The sequence below is a fragment of the Papio anubis genome, chromosome 7 (assembly GCF_008728515.1).
Source record: "Papio anubis isolate 15944 chromosome 7, Panubis1.0, whole genome shotgun sequence".
Taxonomy (NCBI): Eukaryota; Metazoa; Chordata; class Mammalia; order Primates; family Cercopithecidae; genus Papio; species Papio anubis.
Window position 1 is genome coordinate 115,526,025 of NC_044982.1, and position 18,775 is coordinate 115,544,799.

The window sequence follows — 18,775 nt, forward strand, 5'->3', positions numbered from 1 at the left end:
CAGCCTCCTAAGTATCTGGGATTCCAGGTGCCCACCACCACGCCCAGCTAAATTTTGTATTTTTAGTAGAGACAGGGTTTCATCATGTTGGCCAGGCTGGTCTTGAACTCCTGACCTCAAGTGATCCGTCTGCCTCAGCCTCCCAGAAGTGCTGGGATTACAGGTGTGAGCCACTGCGCTCTGCCATCAGGTGCATTGTCACGTTTATATAAATGCCATTTCAGAAGACATGTTTTAAAATAAATACTTTTCACATTATATCTTTACAAAGAGGTGAAATTGTCACCTTCTTAGGTGGATTATTCCCAGAGGCCTGCTAGTCTTACCTCACATATGGGGGCAAGACAAGAATGGTGGCCAGGCAGCAGCAGGGCCAGAATGTCATCTTGTTAGGCACATGGAGATCAGAATTTCACACCACATCCTTGAGTATGCTGTTTGAACCAAAGCTTTGTGTGGCACACGGTGTAGTTGTGAGTGACAGTGCATATTCCCTTTATAATTTCCAAATACATATTTCTTTACAGATCTTTAGGTTCCTGAAACTGGTGGCAACATGACCTGCTAAATTTTCTGCTTGGACCTCTTTGGTTCTCTCCCCTTTCAAGTGAGCAACACCACAATGACTGTCTAAAGCATGCCTTATTTAGCCTCTCCTGTAAGGGTGATCTAGCCAGGTACATTTTAAACAATGCTTCAGTGTAGAAGGTGTAAACTATTTTGGGCTTGATGTGCTGTGAATGTTGCTTTTTTTCCTTTGTTAAAATATTTAAATAGAAGTGAAAAGGTCCTCTGAGGATCAGATCATGCATGCGCCATTTTTTACTTAATGCAGCTGTTAAATTGGCAAAGCTCTAAAATGCACTGCTGCCATCTAGTGATACATTTTTGTAAAGTACAGCAAAACCTACAGATATATACAGTATATAAATATATATATATATATTTATATTTTTGGGGGTGGGAGAAATCCAAAATAAAGTAAATGCTTGTTTCATTTTTAAGCTGCTGATATTCATTCCTTATTGTATGTTGTCATGAGGAAATTGTGCAGTTCTGGTACATAAAGATGAGTAATATAAACTGAAATCTATAATTTTAAGGGCTTAACCTGTGACTTTAATAAGCTGGAACAGTCCACTGAATGGGTATAATGAATTGCAGTATATACGTATGATTGCTTTTTAAGTGATTATCTTTTCTTTTGTTAAGTCATGTAAATTCATAAATCCTTTTGCACTGATGTGTTGAACCTTCTTCTTGTACATTCAATCAAGGCAAACTTTTATAATTTTTCTTTTGTTTCCAATGACCTTGAAATGTTATAGCATGGTGATATTCTATGCAACTATAGTTATACTTTTTGGTTTGACACTGTATTTTTTCACATTGATTTACTGGTTGATGATAGATTTTATAACCTAACAGGGTTCTCATGCGGTGCGTAACTGTAGATGCATGTACTTGTGTTTTGTGTAATTATTGAAGTGCAATGATGTATAAAAGTGGATTCACCTGTTTTTAAAAATAAAACATTGATAAAAGGTGTTTGGAATAATGCTCTTTATTCTAATATCTTCTTTAATTTTAGGAGGAAGCATTTTTCAATACTTTGAAGTTCCTTAGTTATATATGTATACAGAGCATTAATTTCTCAACCCCGCTAGCTTTTTAAGTTCCTTTTCTACCTCTTCCACAAATGCTGGGAAATTCTGATCCATAAGGCACAAACGCAGGAAGGGGCCTAACTCTTCTGCACCCCATGCAGATTGTTCATAGACACGGGGCAGCTCCTCCGAGGCCAGAAGAGTCTGCAGGGATACCAGAAAAGTAGTTACAGATTACAGGTCAGCAATACCTGGCTAATAGAACACAGGCAAATAGTGCTTTAAGGAAAGACTAGAGAAATACACACCAAAAAAAATTAGTATTAATTAGCTTTACAGGCTTCCTTTACGTAGTTTTACTGTTACATTTACAATTTTGTATATTAATATGTTTTCTGAATACACATAGCATGTGAGATAATCTTGTTGCCTTAAGGAAAGAATTTCAAATATACTGATTAAATGTTTGCAAAGTTGAGATTCTACTTTAATGAAGAATACTGTGCTGATAACCTGTGGATTGAAAATAAACCTGTCAATGAATGAGCTGCACTAGCTTAGTTCATCTTCCCCACAGCATAGGTGGCAGAGTGGATGTGAGTAGTCTATGTGCTAGCTGCATTCTGAATATAAGAAAGAGGCCACAAACTGCCCAAAGGACATTAGTTCACACATGTCTTTTTCTGGCCATCTATGAGTTTTGACAAATCGTTGTCTATCACCACAATCAAAATACACAACATTTCTTTCACTTCCTAAAAAACTCCCTTATGTGACCCTCGTGCTAACCATTGCCGTGAAACCCTTAACCCTTAACCCTTAGCAACGACTGATCTCTTCTCCATATAGTTTTGCCTTTTCCAGAATGTCATATAAATGAAACATATGTTGAATCTGGCTTCTTACACTTATCATAATGAATACATTTGAGATTAATCCATGATGTTGAGTATTTCAGTAGTTCATTTTTATTGCTGAATAAGTATTACATTGCATGGATGTGCCACAGTTTGGTTATCTATTCTCCAGTTGAAGGACATTTGGGTGGTTTTATTTTTTGCAATTATGAATAAAGGTGCTGTAAACATTCACTTACGGGTTTTTGTGTGAACACAGATTTTCATTTCACTTCAGTAAACACCTGGGATTGAGTCATGTGGTGAGTGTATATTTAACTTTGTAAGAAACTGCCAAACTGTCATCTATAGTGGCTGTCCCATTTACGTTCCACTAGCAGTGCAGATGAGAGTTCTAGTTGCTCACCCATCCAGGGTTTGGTATGGTCAGTTTTTATTTTTAATTTAGGCATTCTAATAAGTTTGCAGGATGTCTCATTGTAGTTTTAATTGGCATTTGCCTAGTGACTAATAATGTTGAACTTTTCACATGCTTATTTGTCATCTGTATGTTTTCTTTGGTAACCTGCAGTGTTTTAAAACCAGTTGAATTAGTTGCCAACATTTAAATATTAGGAGAGTTCAAATAAAAATCTTGACAATTTGGAAGATCTGGCAACACTGGATCCACAGCCCCACATGATGATGATGGGCTCCAGTTCTGTGTGGTCCACTTACTTTGGTGCATTGACTCGGTCATCTTATTGATTCCTCACATTAATTCTATGAGGTAGGTGGTTTTATTATTTCTGTGGATAGCAGGGTTTAGTGTGTAAGTACATAACTGATATTTCTCTAGGAATTCTCTATAACAGAAATTTACTTGGGATACACAGCACTTGTTTTGTTTATTTTTAGAGATGGGGATCTCACTATGATGTTAGGCCAGGCTGGTCTTGAACTCCTGGCCTTAAGTTATCCTCCTGCCTCAGCCCCCCAAAGTGCTTGAGACTACAGGTGTGAGCCACCATGTGCGGCCTACATCCCTTGTATTAATTGCATTTCTATCCCATCTATGATTATACCACACTTAGTATCCTATTAAATGAACATTTATGTTTCCAATTTCTTAACAAGCATTGTGATGAACATATGTATATCTGTGTAGTTGAAATGAAGTTATAGATAACATATTAAATTTGATATGTACTGCTAAATTGCCTTCCAAAAGGTTTTACCAACTTACATAGAATGACATGTCCAAAAGATAAGAGCAAATAAGTAATGTATCTGAGCTGCAAGCTTCATGCTTTTTCTCATTTGTATATGGTTCTTCCATACTACGTAAATAAACTGGGTAAGGTATACCTTTTCTAGCAATTGATATTTCCTAAATAAGGACATCACACCCTGCCTTGTTTATTGTTTTATTGCAGCTCTGTGTTCATCAGCTTATCTGATTCAGTTAGCCCCTAACTCCAATGCAAATATGGGCATTATTCAGTCAGTTCTGCTGCTGGACAAATAATTTTTTTTCATAGTTACCAGGTTATTAAAAGAAATAAACATGAATTCTTGGTCTTCCTACCTCTTGAGTTTTTTATTCTATATGATTGTCCATTTCTTTTGAGTTAGTGGCAAGCCAGATTGAGAAAACACCTTTTTAAAAAAACTACTGACAGCACAGTTTAGTAGAGGAATTAAAAGAAAATTTGGCTGGGCACAGTGGCTCACACCTGTAATCCCAGCAATTTGGGAGTCCGAGGTCGGGGAATCACTTGAGGTCTGGAGTTCAAGACCAGCCTGGCTAACATAGTGAAACCCTGTCTCTACTAAAAATACAGAAATTAGCTGGGCGTGGTGGCACATGCCTGTAATCCCAGCTACTCAGGAGGCTGAGGCAGGAGAATCGCTTGAACCCAGGAGACGGAGGTTGCAGTGAGCCAAGATTGTGCTACTGCACTCCAGCCTGGGCAACAGAGTGAGATCCTGTCTCAAAAAAAAAAAAATCATACTTGAAGATTGATGAACTCCACGCAGAATTCTGTGGAAAGCAGAAGCTGCTGGCTCGAACACCTGCAATGAGGAATGCAGTGAGGGGGAGACAAAGTCCTTGCAGAGCTCCCAGGAGAGTAGACATCGCACAACCATAGTTTTGAATGAAGAGGTTTTGCAGCAGGGGGCAAGGGGCTGTCTGAAAGCAAGTCTGAGGTAACAGAATTGAATCCTCCTGGGTTTCTACACATCCTTAGCTGAGTACTGACAATCTGCCCATATAGAAACTGTTGTAGATCTGAATCCACACTCATTTTGATATTTGTCTTAAAATAGTTCCCAAATTTCATTTCCATAATTACAATGGAGTCCTTCATTTATTCTTCTTTTTTGGGAAAGTGGTGATTAAATTTTCTGTCTTGGACATTCAACCACTTTTCCTCTTTTTATTTCCTTTGGAGGGTAGATCTTGACTATGTGCCTACGGCCATCACGTCTCACCTCACAGCTTACTGTAATAAAACTTACTCTGCAAGGGGTAGATGAACATGGCCCTGTCTCTGTCTTTATCACCTTTTAGAGTAATGCTTTAGGTTTCTCTCCTAAAACAAAGAAGTGAACAAAGGGATACAAATTCTTAGAGGTCACTGCTTTTCATGATAAGAAAATTAAACACAGAAATAAGCTCTACCTGAGCTAACTGCGTCAGTGAGGTCCTTCCGTCTGGAGCGCCTGTGCCCGCTGTTACACGCACTTGCTGTTCTGAGTGCTGGTGGGACTGGAATAAAACAACATGCAATAAGGAGACTAGCTGAATGGAATCTTGCATACCACAGGACATTAAAGAAGCAGAAATACGCATTCATGTTCAAAGAAAGAAAATACCACTAAGAGTGGTTAAAATGATTGTCAGCATAGGTCTGTCTCAGTTTAAATGGAGGGTTACTTGAGTTACCACAGCAGAAGTACTGAGTTTAAATTTGCAGCTCCTGACTTCTATTTAATGTTCCTCAGCCGTTGGCAGGCTGTTAGTGCTGCTTCCTGTCAGACACTGGGGCATTCTTCTGTTGTCAGAGGCCCAGCCTAGGATTCAGGACCACGCATAGGCCCTGGAGGGCTGGCCAGGTGCTGTTACCATGGCAGCCTGCATGCAGTGGACGGACCCCAGCTTCTGATCATGATTTTTCACCCTCTAAAAATTATTGCTCAAGTAATGCATGTTCATTGCAGAAATGCAAAATGGAGGGAAACCCCTATAATTTTAAGACAACTGATGTTTTCAGTAAAATGATTTTTAAAAAAAAATCTCATTTTAGATATTCTGAAGGAATGAATTCTTCTGTAAGTAAAACTTATAGATACCTGGTTTCAATGACTGTTTATGCCTCCTACGTACTAGACACTGAGATGGTACAGGGATAGGAGCTACAAAGAACAAGATAGAGTCCTGCCCTCTGGAAGCCCACAGCCTAGTGAGAACCTAACAAGTAAAACCATGAATTACCTTGCAACTCAGGAAGTGCTGGAGGTTCACAGAGAAGTGGGTAAACTGGAGGGCTGTATGCTAAGCAGGAAGTACAGGGATGCTGTAAGGTCCATGCTATCTGGAGAGAATCTGTGGTAATAAGTTGTTCTCAGGTAGGACATGGGATGCTTTCCAGGGAAATAGAATGAACAAGGTACAGGAGGTCTGGAGGCATGAAGGGCCCTACCTCCGTTCCTTCCTAGCCACATGTCTGCAGGCCCCACTATGCTTTGGGTACCTGAAGCTGCTGCAGTGCTAATCTCCAGATGAGCAGTGATGCTCCTGCACTAGGTATGAGCTGATGGTGCAATACAGGGAGAAAACAGGGCACTCTTTGGAGGGCGCTTCTGTCCATCAGCAACAAGTCTGACTACCTGAAGCCGGGAGATGCCAAATTCTGTCTTCTGTCCTACAGAGAAGCTGATGGTTGCTAGTCAGCAGGTAGCAGAAAAGCAGACCTGGAAGCACTGAACAGCAACAATAACAAGGAGGTGTGGAGGTACAGTGAGGAAGGAAAGAACAAAGACAAGAAAATGAAAAATGAGCAAAATGGCCAAAGGACTCTATAATCAAGAGCCCTTAGACAATCCGCATTTCTCTCTTCAGCTCCTTCAGTTTTCTCCTCTGTAAACACAAGGCAGACTCTAGTGCCTAGTGTTTCTTCAGCTATCACATTTGATGCTTTCCTAGAATACGTATCATTTCAGCTCACACAAAGAACTAAGATGTCAACCAAAATTGCCATAAACACTGTAAAAAATAGCTAAGTGGCACTGAACCACCTGAGGCTAGTGGGCTCTAGGATTAGATGGTCCACCCCTGCAACAGCATAGAGATGGAAGGGTCTGCGCACATAGTAGCTGGAGTCCCCTAGCTACTTTCTTGTGGACTTTTTGTGCTAACAGGAAGGAGTTCACACAGGAACTGCGATCCTCTTTCCTGTCTTTCCCATCCCCCTCCCCAGGGTGGGCTGGTTGCCTTTGAAGTGCTAAGGTTGAGAAATGCCTGGTTAAGCCACAATTAACCAAATTACAAGGCTAAGGAAAAGCAAAAACTAAAATATGAGCCAGGAAATGACTCAAGAACTTGAAATAGAATTCTATTTGCAAAGAAGGAAACAACTCTTATACTAAAAGATTACAGGTATTACAAAAATGACACACCTGAATGTAAGAGAGCAGCAAAATGACCAGAACTTGGCCATGGCTTGTACCTCTTAAGATAGATTCTGAGAAACAGCACATGCTACCAAAATTTGTACATCAGTAGTTAAGGGCAAACCTTATGTTTTGCCATTAGGAAAACTAGAATGTTTAGGTGGTGCCTCACAAGGTCTGTACCCTGGTGGAATTTAATCCAATGACTTTAACTTGTCATCTGCTCTGCAGCTTCATACACTGTCTTATCATGCCCTCTTTTGGCTCTGGAGGTTCTGATCCTTGCTAATTGGCCAGGATGCTGATTTGTTCATTTGCAAGGGAAGGCACATCTGAATGGGTAACATTGAGGGCAATAATAGTAATGATGGATTTTGTGATTATATTTGCCAGGCATTGTATTGGGTGCTCTCTATACAGCATTTTAATCTCACCATTTTACAGATGGAGCTAATTGGCTTCCGTGAGATCACACAGCTGCTAAGAAATAGGGTCAGGATTCTAACCTAGATCCATCTTGATACCAAAGCCTGTGGTCTTTGTACAATATCATGCTATCTTAGTCAAATCACCCAATTACAGTTCAGAAGAGTCCCTGAAAATAGAATCAAGAAAGGCATGCAAGTTTCCTAACCACTTCTCAGGTATTTCTACGTAGACATTTGGGATCAGTCTTTAACATCAGAGAGCTGGAGCCTTCATCTGGGGCTGTAACTCACAACTCAGCCTGCATTTGTTACTGCATGTTACAACTTCAATTTATTTGCCTTTGTAATACTTAGGTAATTGTGTAACCTGACAAGGTTCTAGCGTGATGTGACTTCATTACCTTTATAAGGAATTCCAGACTGAGTTCCCAAATTCTGGAACCCTTCTAGGTTTTTGTTACACTGCATGCATTGGGTATACTATACTATCATCTTAATCTATTGGGCAGTGAAACATGAAAATCTGAAGGGAAAAGAATCATAAGCAATAAAATACCTTATGGTAACCACTCCAACCCATTTGTAGGGAGGGGATTCTTAAGAAATACAGCAGGAGCTGAATATAGACAGAGCATTATTGTTTGAAACTAGATCCAGGGTTTGTGAGGCAAGCAGCTTCGGCGTTAAGACATCTTCATGAAAATCAAATGAAGGGAAAGAACTCAAACCACCAAAATCTGTTTGGCAAACTAAATACCTTCAAGAGGAAATCATGTAGCACCTGCTTAAAGAAAAAGATTTTATAATAAATAATGAAAATTTATGTTCACCTCAGACAAATTATAAAGAACAGGAAACTTAGTGACAGCCGGGCCTGATGGCTCACGCCTGTAATTCCAGCACTTTGGGAAGCCGAGGTGTGTGGATCGCCTGAGGTCAGGAGTTCAAGACCAGCCTGGCCAACATAATGAAACCCCATCTCTATTAAAAATACAAAAATTAGCTGGGTGTGGTGGCGGACACCTGTAATCCCAGCTACTCGGGAGGCTGAGGCAGGAGAATGGCTTGAACTCGGGAGGCGAGGTTGCAGTGAGCCGAGATCGTGTCATTGCATACTCCAGCCTGGGCAACAAGAGCGAAACTCTGTCTTAGGAAAAAAGAAAAAGAAACTTAGTGACAAATCAGCAAAAATGAGGTGTTTTGGTTAAGGAAAACTAACGGGATGAAGTAATGGAAAACCAGGTTTGGAAAAATGACTTCTCAAAGCAAATGCAAAACCCAGCTTGAAAGCAGAATCTCATCTCAAGAGCAGAGATAGGTGCTTATTCCAACAATATTTGAAACTATGCCAAAGAAATGCAGAACACATATTTCTGGGAGAAATCCTATAGTCATGAGTCTCAAATGTTTTTATCTCAAGACCCCTTATGAGGCCTTCAAAGAACTTTGATTTGAGTTACATTTATCTGTGTAAAAATTAACATGGAATTTTAAACTATTCATTAAAAATAGTAAACTCACTTTATGTTAATATTGAAAACATTTTTATGGAAAATAACTTTTCTAAAACAAAATGTCATGATTTTTGCAAATCTCTTTACTACCTAGTTTAATAGAAGGTGACTGGATTCTTACATCTGCTGCTGCACTCAGTCTGCTGTAATGTGCTGCTTTGGTTGGAGACATGAAGAAAATCTGGCCTCACACAAATTGTAGATGGAGAAGGGAGGGGTATTTTAGAATAGCCTGTTCAGATAACTGGATATTCCTTGATATAACACCAAAACTCAACAAGTGAGTTGCTTAAAGGTAAGTTGCAATATAGAATCTGAAACCATAGCAATGAACTTGTTATACTGTTATATTACACTCTTTTAGCCTATCTTACACTTTTGAATAGCTCTTTATCCACGTATAATTTTGTGGCATTCAGGCATCGGTCATTTGGACAGTACTGGTTCACTGAATATACTGTCTTTCAAATATTGACACATTAAATTACTTATAAAAAAGTAAATCACATTTATTAATAGCACCTTTAGAAAAGTCTTCCAGGTTGGGAAGTTGTGAAGCTTATGTGGCAGATACAAGTTTTTCGAGATTCTAATTTTCACTTGGAAGTTTAAATTTTATCATTTTCAATAAATACTATCAGTTGTTTTCCTGAAGTGATAGTTCATTTCACTGATTTTTGAAAAAATGTCTGCCAAATAACCCAAATCTGAATGACCATAGTCTATTGTTCTCTCACATGATGATGGCATTTTATGAAAAAAGAGGCTAGTTCAAAATACAAATGTCATACAGGTGCATTCCCTTGAGACAACCATGGTACTGCAGACTGCTGGGTTATTTCGTTAGTTTGTTCTTCCTGCGAATGATTGGAACATGATGACTATGAGCACAGTTTGGTGCCACTGCCTGATCTGTATGATGGCAGCAGCCTTACTCATGATGCCTTTGTCTCATCAATTCAAATGCTGACACAGTGAAAAAGGCAAGTGATACTATTTCTTTAAATATTAAGAAAAATAATTTTGACCTTGTGGACCCCCTGGAAGGGTCTTAGGGAGGGGTTCATGGACCACACTTCGAGAACCACTGTTCTATAGTGACACCCAGAATGCAGCCGGAACTCCTTCCTCCCTAATTTCTGAATAGGGAGCTACAATGAGTGTCGGCCTCAATTTTAAAAGTTGCCCAACGTTAGATGTTTTTAAACTACAAACCTAACAGACTCGACAAACTCCAGTCATTTTGGCCACTCATTGTGCACTGCACTGTCATGTTTCCTGCATAGCCGACACATCAGCCTACTTACTCCAGCCTGCCATGGGACACTCTTTGCAGAGTCCTTCCCTTGACTTCCACTTGCCCTGGGTGGGCCAGGAATCAGCTGAAGCTCCTGGATGTTCCCATCAGGCACCTGAACGGTTATGTATTGCGCCAGCTTTTGAACACAACTGCAGCAGTGTTCCAGCGCCTGCTCCTTTGACTCTCCACTGAACTGTACTCGAAACAGGCGACTCTTGTCCTGTTTGACAAATCAAAAGACCCTCATGAGAGACCCTCGTCATATAACTTTACCTTTATTTACTTTGGGGTCTTCCACTGAGTAGTTCCTTTGCTTGGCGGAAGAAGAGGTATAGATAAGGGAACAGTCATCTTCACTTACTGATGCAGGCATAGAAAAGCCAATAACTCATTTTCTTCCCCCTTTTGGGAGTTGCTCATCATACTAAAATTCACTTCCCTCTGGGAAGTGACATCAGCAAAAATGGAAAAGCTCTATCATAAAGATAAGATCACTATACTGATTGCAGATCAATGTTTTATCATGCTTTGGAATAAAGATTTCATAGCTTCTAATTCCTTAAGTTAAAAATCTGAGAGGATAATAATACAGCATAGTCCTGCTCAACAAAATTTTTCTAAACTGACTAATATCAAACCAGGTAGATACCACATTAAACAAGGCAGTGAGCTTAAACAATACTGAGGAAGAGTGACAGGCAGATGCTCAAAGCTAACAGATCTCATGCTAACGATCTGTAGTACCCTTTATCCTTAAAGAGGCCAGACTACCACACAAGTTGCATAGTGAAAGGCTGTCTTTAATTTGCTATATGAGTCACATCCCTTGGCAAATTAGCAAATGTGGGACAGATGCAATTAAAAATTTTTAAAAATTTTTCTACTACATCAAAGTTATTTGGTTACAAGTATAAAAACATCTGTGTAAAAACATCTAGATTGTAACAATAACATAAAATCATTTTAGAATAGTTTCCCTTTTTTCTAGTCTACTACTCTGCCTAGTTTAGAGGAGTCAACCTACATAAAAGCCTCCTGAAACAGGACTGTATATATTGTACACCTTTCATCAGTTTCCTCTGTAAAGAAATGCAGATGCTAAGCTTAGCACAGTGACAGTCCTTTTCCCCCATGAAATATATATACCATGTTGCTACCTTGAAAACACTCTTAACTACAGTTAACAAAATCCTGTAAGTTCCTGTAAGCAAATAGTCCTTGATTTTCCTGTTCACAATTCACACTATTTAAATAAATCCATCGAGTACAGCCATGTATTTAGGTTACAGAAAACTCTTGGCATGGCTAAGATAATGGTAAACTATCATGTTTAGAAGAATAGACACCACTACCCCTTTTCACTGCCACTATTTGGTTCTCTTCATATTTTAATTCATTTAATTTTTCCCCTCAATATAAAAGTAATCCATTATCATTATCTTGTCCAACATTGGAAAAAATATGAAAATAGTCATATATATCTGTGGGTATATAAAAGAATATATGCAAACACTCGTGTAATTTCTAAAATTTTAGGTACATAGGTATATATATGAGATACATGAGATGTTTTGATACAGGCATTCAATTGGTAATAATCACATCATGGAAAATGGGGTCTCCATCCCCTCAAGCACTTATCCTTTGAGTTACAACCAATCCAACTCTACTCTTATTTTAAAATTTCCATTATTGTCATCCCGTTGTGCTATCAAATACTAGGTCCTGTTCATTCTTTCTTTTTTTGGACCCATTAACCATCCCCACTACCCCCCACTACCCTTCCCAGCCTCTGGCAACCATCTTTCTACTCTTTATCTCCATGAGTTCAATTGTTTTGATTTTTAGATCCCTCAAATAAGTGAGAATATGTGATGTTTGTCTTTCTGTGCCTGGTTTATTTCACTTAACATAATGACCCCCCAGTTCCATCCATGGTGTTGCAAGTAACAAGATCTCATATTTTTAACTTTTATTCTAAGTTCAAGGGTCCAAGTGCAGGTTTTTTACATGGGTAAACTTGTGTCACGGGAGTTTGTTGTACATATTATTGCATCACCTGGGTATTAAGCCTAGTACCCATTCGTTATTTTTCCTGATCCTCTACCCTCCAAAAGGCCCCAGTGTATGTTGTTCCCCTCTATGTATTTATGTGTTCTCATCATTTAGCTCCCACTTATAAGTGAGAACTTGTGGTATTTGGTTTTCTGTTCCTGTGTTAGTTTGCTAGGGATAATGGCCTCCAGCTCCACCCATGTCCCTGCAAAAAATATTTCATTGTTTTTATGACTGCATAGTACTCCATGGTGTGTATGTGCCACATTTTCTTTTTCCAATCTATCATAGATGGGCATTTAGGTTGATTCCATGTCTTTGCTATTGTGAATAGTGTTACAAAGAACATGCATGTGCGTATGTCAATATTACAGAATGATTTATATTCCTTTGATTATATACCAAGTAACAGGATTGCTGGGTCAGATGGTGTTTTAGGTCTTTGAAGAATTGCCACACTGTCTTCCACACTGGCTGACCTAATTTACACTCCCACCAACAGTGTATAAGTACAACCTGCCAGCATCTGTTATTTTTTCACTTTTCAGTAACAGTCATTCTGACTGGTGTGAGATGGTATCTCACTGGTTTTGATTTGTATGTCTCTACTGATCAGTAATGTTGAGGTTTTTTTCATATAGTTGTTGGCTGCATGTATGTCTTACTTTTAAAAAATGTCTATTCAGCCGGGCACAGTGGCTCACGCCTATAATCCCAGCTCTTTGGGAGGCCGAGGCAGGAGGATCACAAGGTCAAGAGATCGAGGCCATCCTGGCCAACATGGTGAAACCCTGTCTCTAGTGAAAATACAAAAATTAGCTGGGCATGGTGGCGCATGCCTGTAGTCCCAGCTATTCAGGAGGCTGAGGCAGGAGAATCACTTGAACCCGGGAGGGAGAGGTTGCAGTGAGCCAAGAGTGTGCCACTGCACTCCAGCTTGGCAACAGCGAGCCTCCATCTCAAAAAAAAAAACAGAAGAAAAAAGAAAGTGTCTATTCACGTCCTTTTCCCACTTTCTTATGGAGTTTTTTTCTTGTAAATTTAAGTTTCTTGTAGGTGCTGGATATTAGACCTTTGTCATATGCATAGTTTGCAAAAATATTCTCCTCTTCTGTAGGTTTTGTGTTTACTTTGTTGATAGTTTCTTTTGCTGTGCATAGCTCTTTGGTTTAATTAAATCCTATTTGTCAACTTTTGCTTTTGTTGCACTTGCTTTTGGCGTCTTTGTCACAAAATCTTTGCCTGTGCCTGTGTCCTGGATGGTATTGCCTAGGTTGTCTTCCAGCATTTTTATAGCTTTTGGTTTTACATTTAAGTCTTTAATCCATCTTGAGTTAATTTTTGTTTATGGTGTAAGGACCCTTCCAGTTTCAATTTTCTGTGTATGGCTAGCCAGTTATCCCAGCGTCTATTCTTTTTTATGGCTGAACAGTACTCCACTGTGTGTAAGTACCACATTTTCTTTATCCATTCATCTGCTGATGAACACTTAGGTTGCTTCCAAATCTTGGCTATAGTGAATAGTGCTGCAACAAACATGGGGGTGCAGATATCCTGATATGCTGATTTCCTTTCTTTTGGGTATATATACAGCAGTAGTATTGCTGGATCATATGGTAGCTCTATTTTTAGTTTTTTGAGGAACCTCCAAACTGTTCTCCATAATGGTTGTACTAATAATTTACATTCCCACCAACCATGTAAGAGGGTCCCCTTTTTGCCACATCCTCTCCTGCATTTGTTATTGCCTGTCTTTTGGATAAAAGCCATTTTAACTGGAGTGAGATGATATCTCATTGTAGTTGTGATTTGCATTTCTCTGATGATCAGTGATGTTGAGCACCTTTTCATATACCTGTTTGCCATTTGTATGTCTGATTTTTGAGAAATGTCTATTCAAATCTTTTGCCCATTTTTAAATCAGATTATTAGTTTTTTTCCCTATTGAGTTGTTTGAGCTCCTTATACATTCTGGTTATTAATCCCTTGTTACATGGGTAGTTTGCAAATATTTTCTCCCATTCTGTGGGTTGTCTCTTCACTTGGTTGATCGTTTCCTTTGCTGTGCAGAAGCTTTTTAACTAAAGTGATCCCCTTTGTCCATTTTTGCTTCTGTTGTCTATGTTTGTAGGGTATTACTCAAGAAATTTTTGCCCAGACCAACGTCCTGGAGAGTTTCCCCAATGTATTCTTGTAGTAGTTTTCTTAGTTTGAAGTCTGTAAGTATTTAATCCATTTTTATTTCATTTTTGTATATGGTGAAAGATGGGAATCTAGTTTCATCCTTCTGCACACAGATATCAGTTTCCCAGAACTCTTTATTGAAGAGACTGTCTTTTCCCTCAGGGTATGTTCTTGACACCTTTGTGGAAAATGAGTTCACTGATAAATGTATTTTTATAGGTTATATATTGTGTGTGTATGTATATAAAATTCATTGCTGTTCTATAACATAATTTTTAATTTAACATTCTATCTAAAAATAGAAGTATATACCTCATTACTTTCAATGGCTGAAGAGTATTCCTTTATTTAACTGGCCCCCTATGGATGAACATATAGGTTATTTCCAGCCTTTGTTCCTATTATAAACCACAAAGCTTTGACAAGCACTCTTATGCATACATCTTTGTGTACACATGCCTAAAAGCAGACTTGTTGGGTCAAAGGATGTGTGTAATTCATATTTTGGTACATAATGCCTAACTCCCCTGTGGCCAGACAGGGCTGATTTACTCCCACCAAGAATCTATGTGCCCATTTCCCTCCAACACTGAAGATTCTTTTTTTAAATTTTTGTCAACATGCTAGGTTAACATAGTTTTTTTAAAATTTCATTTATTTGATAACAAGTGAGGTTGACTATCTTTCTTATGCTTATTGGTCATTTGTATTTTTTCTTTTAGTGTGTTACCTGTTCATGCCCTTAGTCATTTTCCTCTTGGATGGATAATCCCCAAATTATCAAGAGTCATTGAAAGCTAACCTTCCCTGAGGAAGGGAAAAGAACTGATAAGAGACCTATACATTCAGTCTATAATACTACTATGAATCTTCTTTTGTGAAATTAAGCTGATTCCTTATTTACCGTTGTTCAGCTGTTTCCAACAGACTCTATATGAAGACATCTATATGAAGTACCCTTATATTAGCTATTAGGATTCTGCAATTATCTAACCTTTTGACAGTGACATCAGCAACTGTACTTCATAGCTAGCTTTAAAAAGCTGTATGCACAAGCAGACACTAAGCATACAAGTAGGGCAAAAGCCTGAGACCAGTTATATAAGTCTACAGGTGTCTATATGCAAATGTATATAAGAATCAGTTTGGATAGCTAGAGTTTTTTTGGAGTGTAACTCCAAAAAAGCAGCAGAGTAGCTTACATGTCTAATAGCCTAACTGAAGTCTTGTTCCATGTTTGCTTCTGTAAAAATTTCAGAATTTAAGCTTATCATCTGAAGCCAGAAATACTACTTCAATGCATGTGGATCCAAGATAAAACCCAGGTACATCAGGAAAAATCTGAAAATTAGTTGTATTGTATCTCCATCCTATATCCTCACTGCCATAGGTTACCATAATGGAAAACTTTCCATTGGATTAACCAGAGGGACTGCTAACGATTGAAAGTCTTGATGAGATTTATTTTCATGCCATAATCAAAAGTCAGAAAGAGCTTCTTGCTGTGAAGTGAAAAGTTCTCAAGTATACCAACAATCATGAACTTCGCCAAATACACAGTCTCTAGTTTCTATCACCTCAGAAGATGGGCTTATAATTACTGTATCTTAAGTGGTGGCTTACATGTAAAGTTGTATCTACCCTCCTTCAGAACCCTTAATTTCAAGTTATAACAACTAATACGGACTCAAGGAAGCAAATTTAAGGATAAGTGCTCATCTCTTTTCACTTATCTATGTGTACTCACAAGAAAATCAAGGCTTCACTTTCTGGAAGGGATTAGGCCTACTAAGTGCTGGCTCACAGGTATGAATAACATCTCCATACAGAGATGCTTAGGCCACAGGCTCCACAGCAGGTGTTCCAAGGCATCGTCATGCCCTGGAAGATGTGGAGCCCAGTTAACACGACATAGAGAGCCAAGGAGACACTAGAGGCCTCACACAAACCCAGTGGGTTTTCCCTCTGGTTTTAGATTCATCACCCAGATCGGTACGAAATTTTCCATTACCACTAAGACCCCAAATGAAGCAGTTTTCCCCACCACTTATTGTGAATTCTTCTACTATAGAAAATGTGGGAGGAAGTACAGAAAAAGGTCTTAACCAGAGAAGGTACTTCAGCATTTTATTTGATTCTTTGCTTTGAAACTAAAAGGCAATACTCAAAGCCTTGGCTAGACGAAATCATTTTAAAAACTCCTCAGTGAGTTACTGGGAGTGAGAAGTAAAGAGGACAGCAGTTGTTTGTGTTTACTTCTTTGAGCCAAAGTGCCCTTAAGATAAGGATCTACATGTCTACTATTAGCCCATTAACCAGAACCTATTTGATCAGAATTGCTGGAAAAAGGGAAGCCTGCTTATAAGTAGGCAGAATTTATTCAACCTACTTATTTCAGTTCAGAGAGAAAAGAAATATAATGCTTACTACTCACAGAATTTATTATATTAAATTGCTATAAAAGGAATGAAAATTTTACTTCTTCCATTTGTCAATAATAGTGTTTTGGCATAATACTTGAAAACTAAAAGTTATCCAAGGCACGAAGCACCAAATATACTCTTTACCAGGTAGGGCAAAAGAAGAATCTGTTGGTTCAATGTCAGTATATTACATCAAGTCAATAGATCAAAGGAGGAAAAAACCCATGATCTTAATACTTGTCAAAAAGCATTTGATAAAATGATATGTAATCCTGATAAAGGCATTAAATAAACTATAATTGAAAGAGATCTCCCTTACATGATAAAGAATATCCGACCATTAGCTAGGCATGGTGGCACATTCCTGTGGTCCTAATTACTCAGGAGGATGGGGCGGGAGGATTGCTTGAGCCCTGAAGGTCGAGGCTGCAGTGAGCGGAGATCACAACACTGTGCTCCAGCCTGGGTGACAGAGCGAGACTCTTCTCAAAAAAAAAAAAAAAAATCCAGTTAACAGTCAGAGATGGAATTAATGTGTAAACACTACTTCCCATGCAAGTCAGGAAGATGTCAAATATACTATAACCCTATGATTACAGTGTTCTGGGAGATCTAGATAATTTGGTAAGGTAGGAAAAGTAATAAAAAATATAAATCGGCCGGGCGTGGTGGCTCACGCCTGTAATCCCAGCACTTTGGGAGGCCGAGGCGGGCGGATCACAAGGTCAGGAGATCGAGACCACAGTGAAACCCCGTCTCTACTAAAAATACAAAAAATTAGCCGGGCGCGGTGGTGGGCGCCTGTAGTCCCAGCTACTCAGGAGGCTGAGGCAGGAGAATGGCGTGAACCCGGGAGGCGGAGCGTGCAGGGAGCCAAGATCGCGCCAAAAAAAACCAACCGGGGGGAAAAAAAAAAAAACAAAAAAAAAAAAAAAAAAAAAAAAAAAATAAAAAAAAAAATAAATCACTGGAAAGAAATACAATTGTAAATTATAAAAACACTTTCCTAGAAATTAAAAAAACAAAGAAAGTTTAGTAAGGAGGTTAAATTTAATTCAGAAAAAAATCCAATAATAACTAGCTGGAAATATATTTGGGATAAAGAATACCATTTACAGCTGGGCGTGGAGGCTCATGCCTGTAATTCCAGCACTTCGGGAGGCCGAGGCGGGCAGATCACCTGAGGTCGGGAGTTTGAGACCAGCCTGACCAACATGGAGAAACCCTGTCTCTCCTAAAAATACAAAATTAGCTGGGTGTAGTAGCGCATGCCTGTAATCCCAGCTACTCAGGAGGCTGAGGCAGGGGAATCACTTGAACCCAGGAGGCGAAGGTTGTAGTGAGCTGAGATCGTGCCATTGTACTCCAGCCTGGGCAACGAGCGAAATGCCGTCTCAAAAAAACAAAAACAAAAAACAGGCCGGGCGCGGTGGCTCAAGCCTGTAATCCCAGCACTTTGGGAGGCCAAGACGGGCGGATCACGAGGTCAAGAGATCGAGACCATCCTGGCTAACACGGTGAAACCCCGTCTCTACTAAAAAAATACAAAAAACTAGCCGGGCGAGGTGGCGGGCGCCTGTAGTCCCAGCTACTCGGGAGGCTGAGGCAGGAGAATGGCGTAAACCCGGAAGGCGGAGCTTGCAGTGAGCCGAGATCCGGCCACTGCGCTCCAGCATAGGCGACAGAGCAAGGCTCCGTCTCAAAAAAAAAAAAAAAAAAAGCAAAAAACAAAAAACAAAAAACACACATTC

General features: G+C 39.2%; 2 protein-coding genes and 1 long non-coding RNA gene across 10 annotated transcripts in view; 2 read left to right on the forward strand and 1 right to left on the reverse strand.

Moving 5' to 3' along the window:
* NPTN (neuroplastin) overlaps positions 1–1,548 on the forward strand; it is a 72,533-nt gene extending 70,985 nt beyond the window's left edge. For all 6 annotated transcript variants that reach the window (XR_002523116.2, XR_002523117.2, XM_009210569.1 and 3 more), the window contains one exon: positions 528–1,548. The gene's annotated coding sequence lies outside the window, so the exon portion shown is untranslated. The remainder of the gene's footprint in view (positions 1–527) is intronic.
* The window catches only part of REC114 (REC114 meiotic recombination protein), a 119,606-nt gene continuing 102,379 nt past the window's right edge, over positions 1,549–18,775 (reverse strand). For 2 of the 3 annotated variants that reach the window (XM_003901164.4, XM_021940698.2), the window contains 3 exons: positions 10,370–10,582; positions 5,130–5,216; positions 1,549–1,811 (listed from right to left, as the gene is read on the reverse strand). In XM_003901164.4, the coding sequence (XP_003901213.2) occupies positions 1,647–1,811; positions 5,130–5,216; positions 10,370–10,582 (465 nt within the window). In that variant the 3' untranslated portion in view covers positions 1,549–1,646. The remainder of the gene's footprint in view (positions 1,812–5,129; positions 5,217–10,369; positions 10,583–18,775) is intronic. The other variant, XM_021940699.2, reaches the window with a different exon arrangement.
* Positions 1,808–10,508, forward strand: LOC116275794. The gene is made up of 2 exons (XR_004185108.1): positions 1,808–3,233; positions 9,157–10,508. It is a non-coding gene; the product is annotated as an uncharacterized LOC116275794 (long non-coding RNA).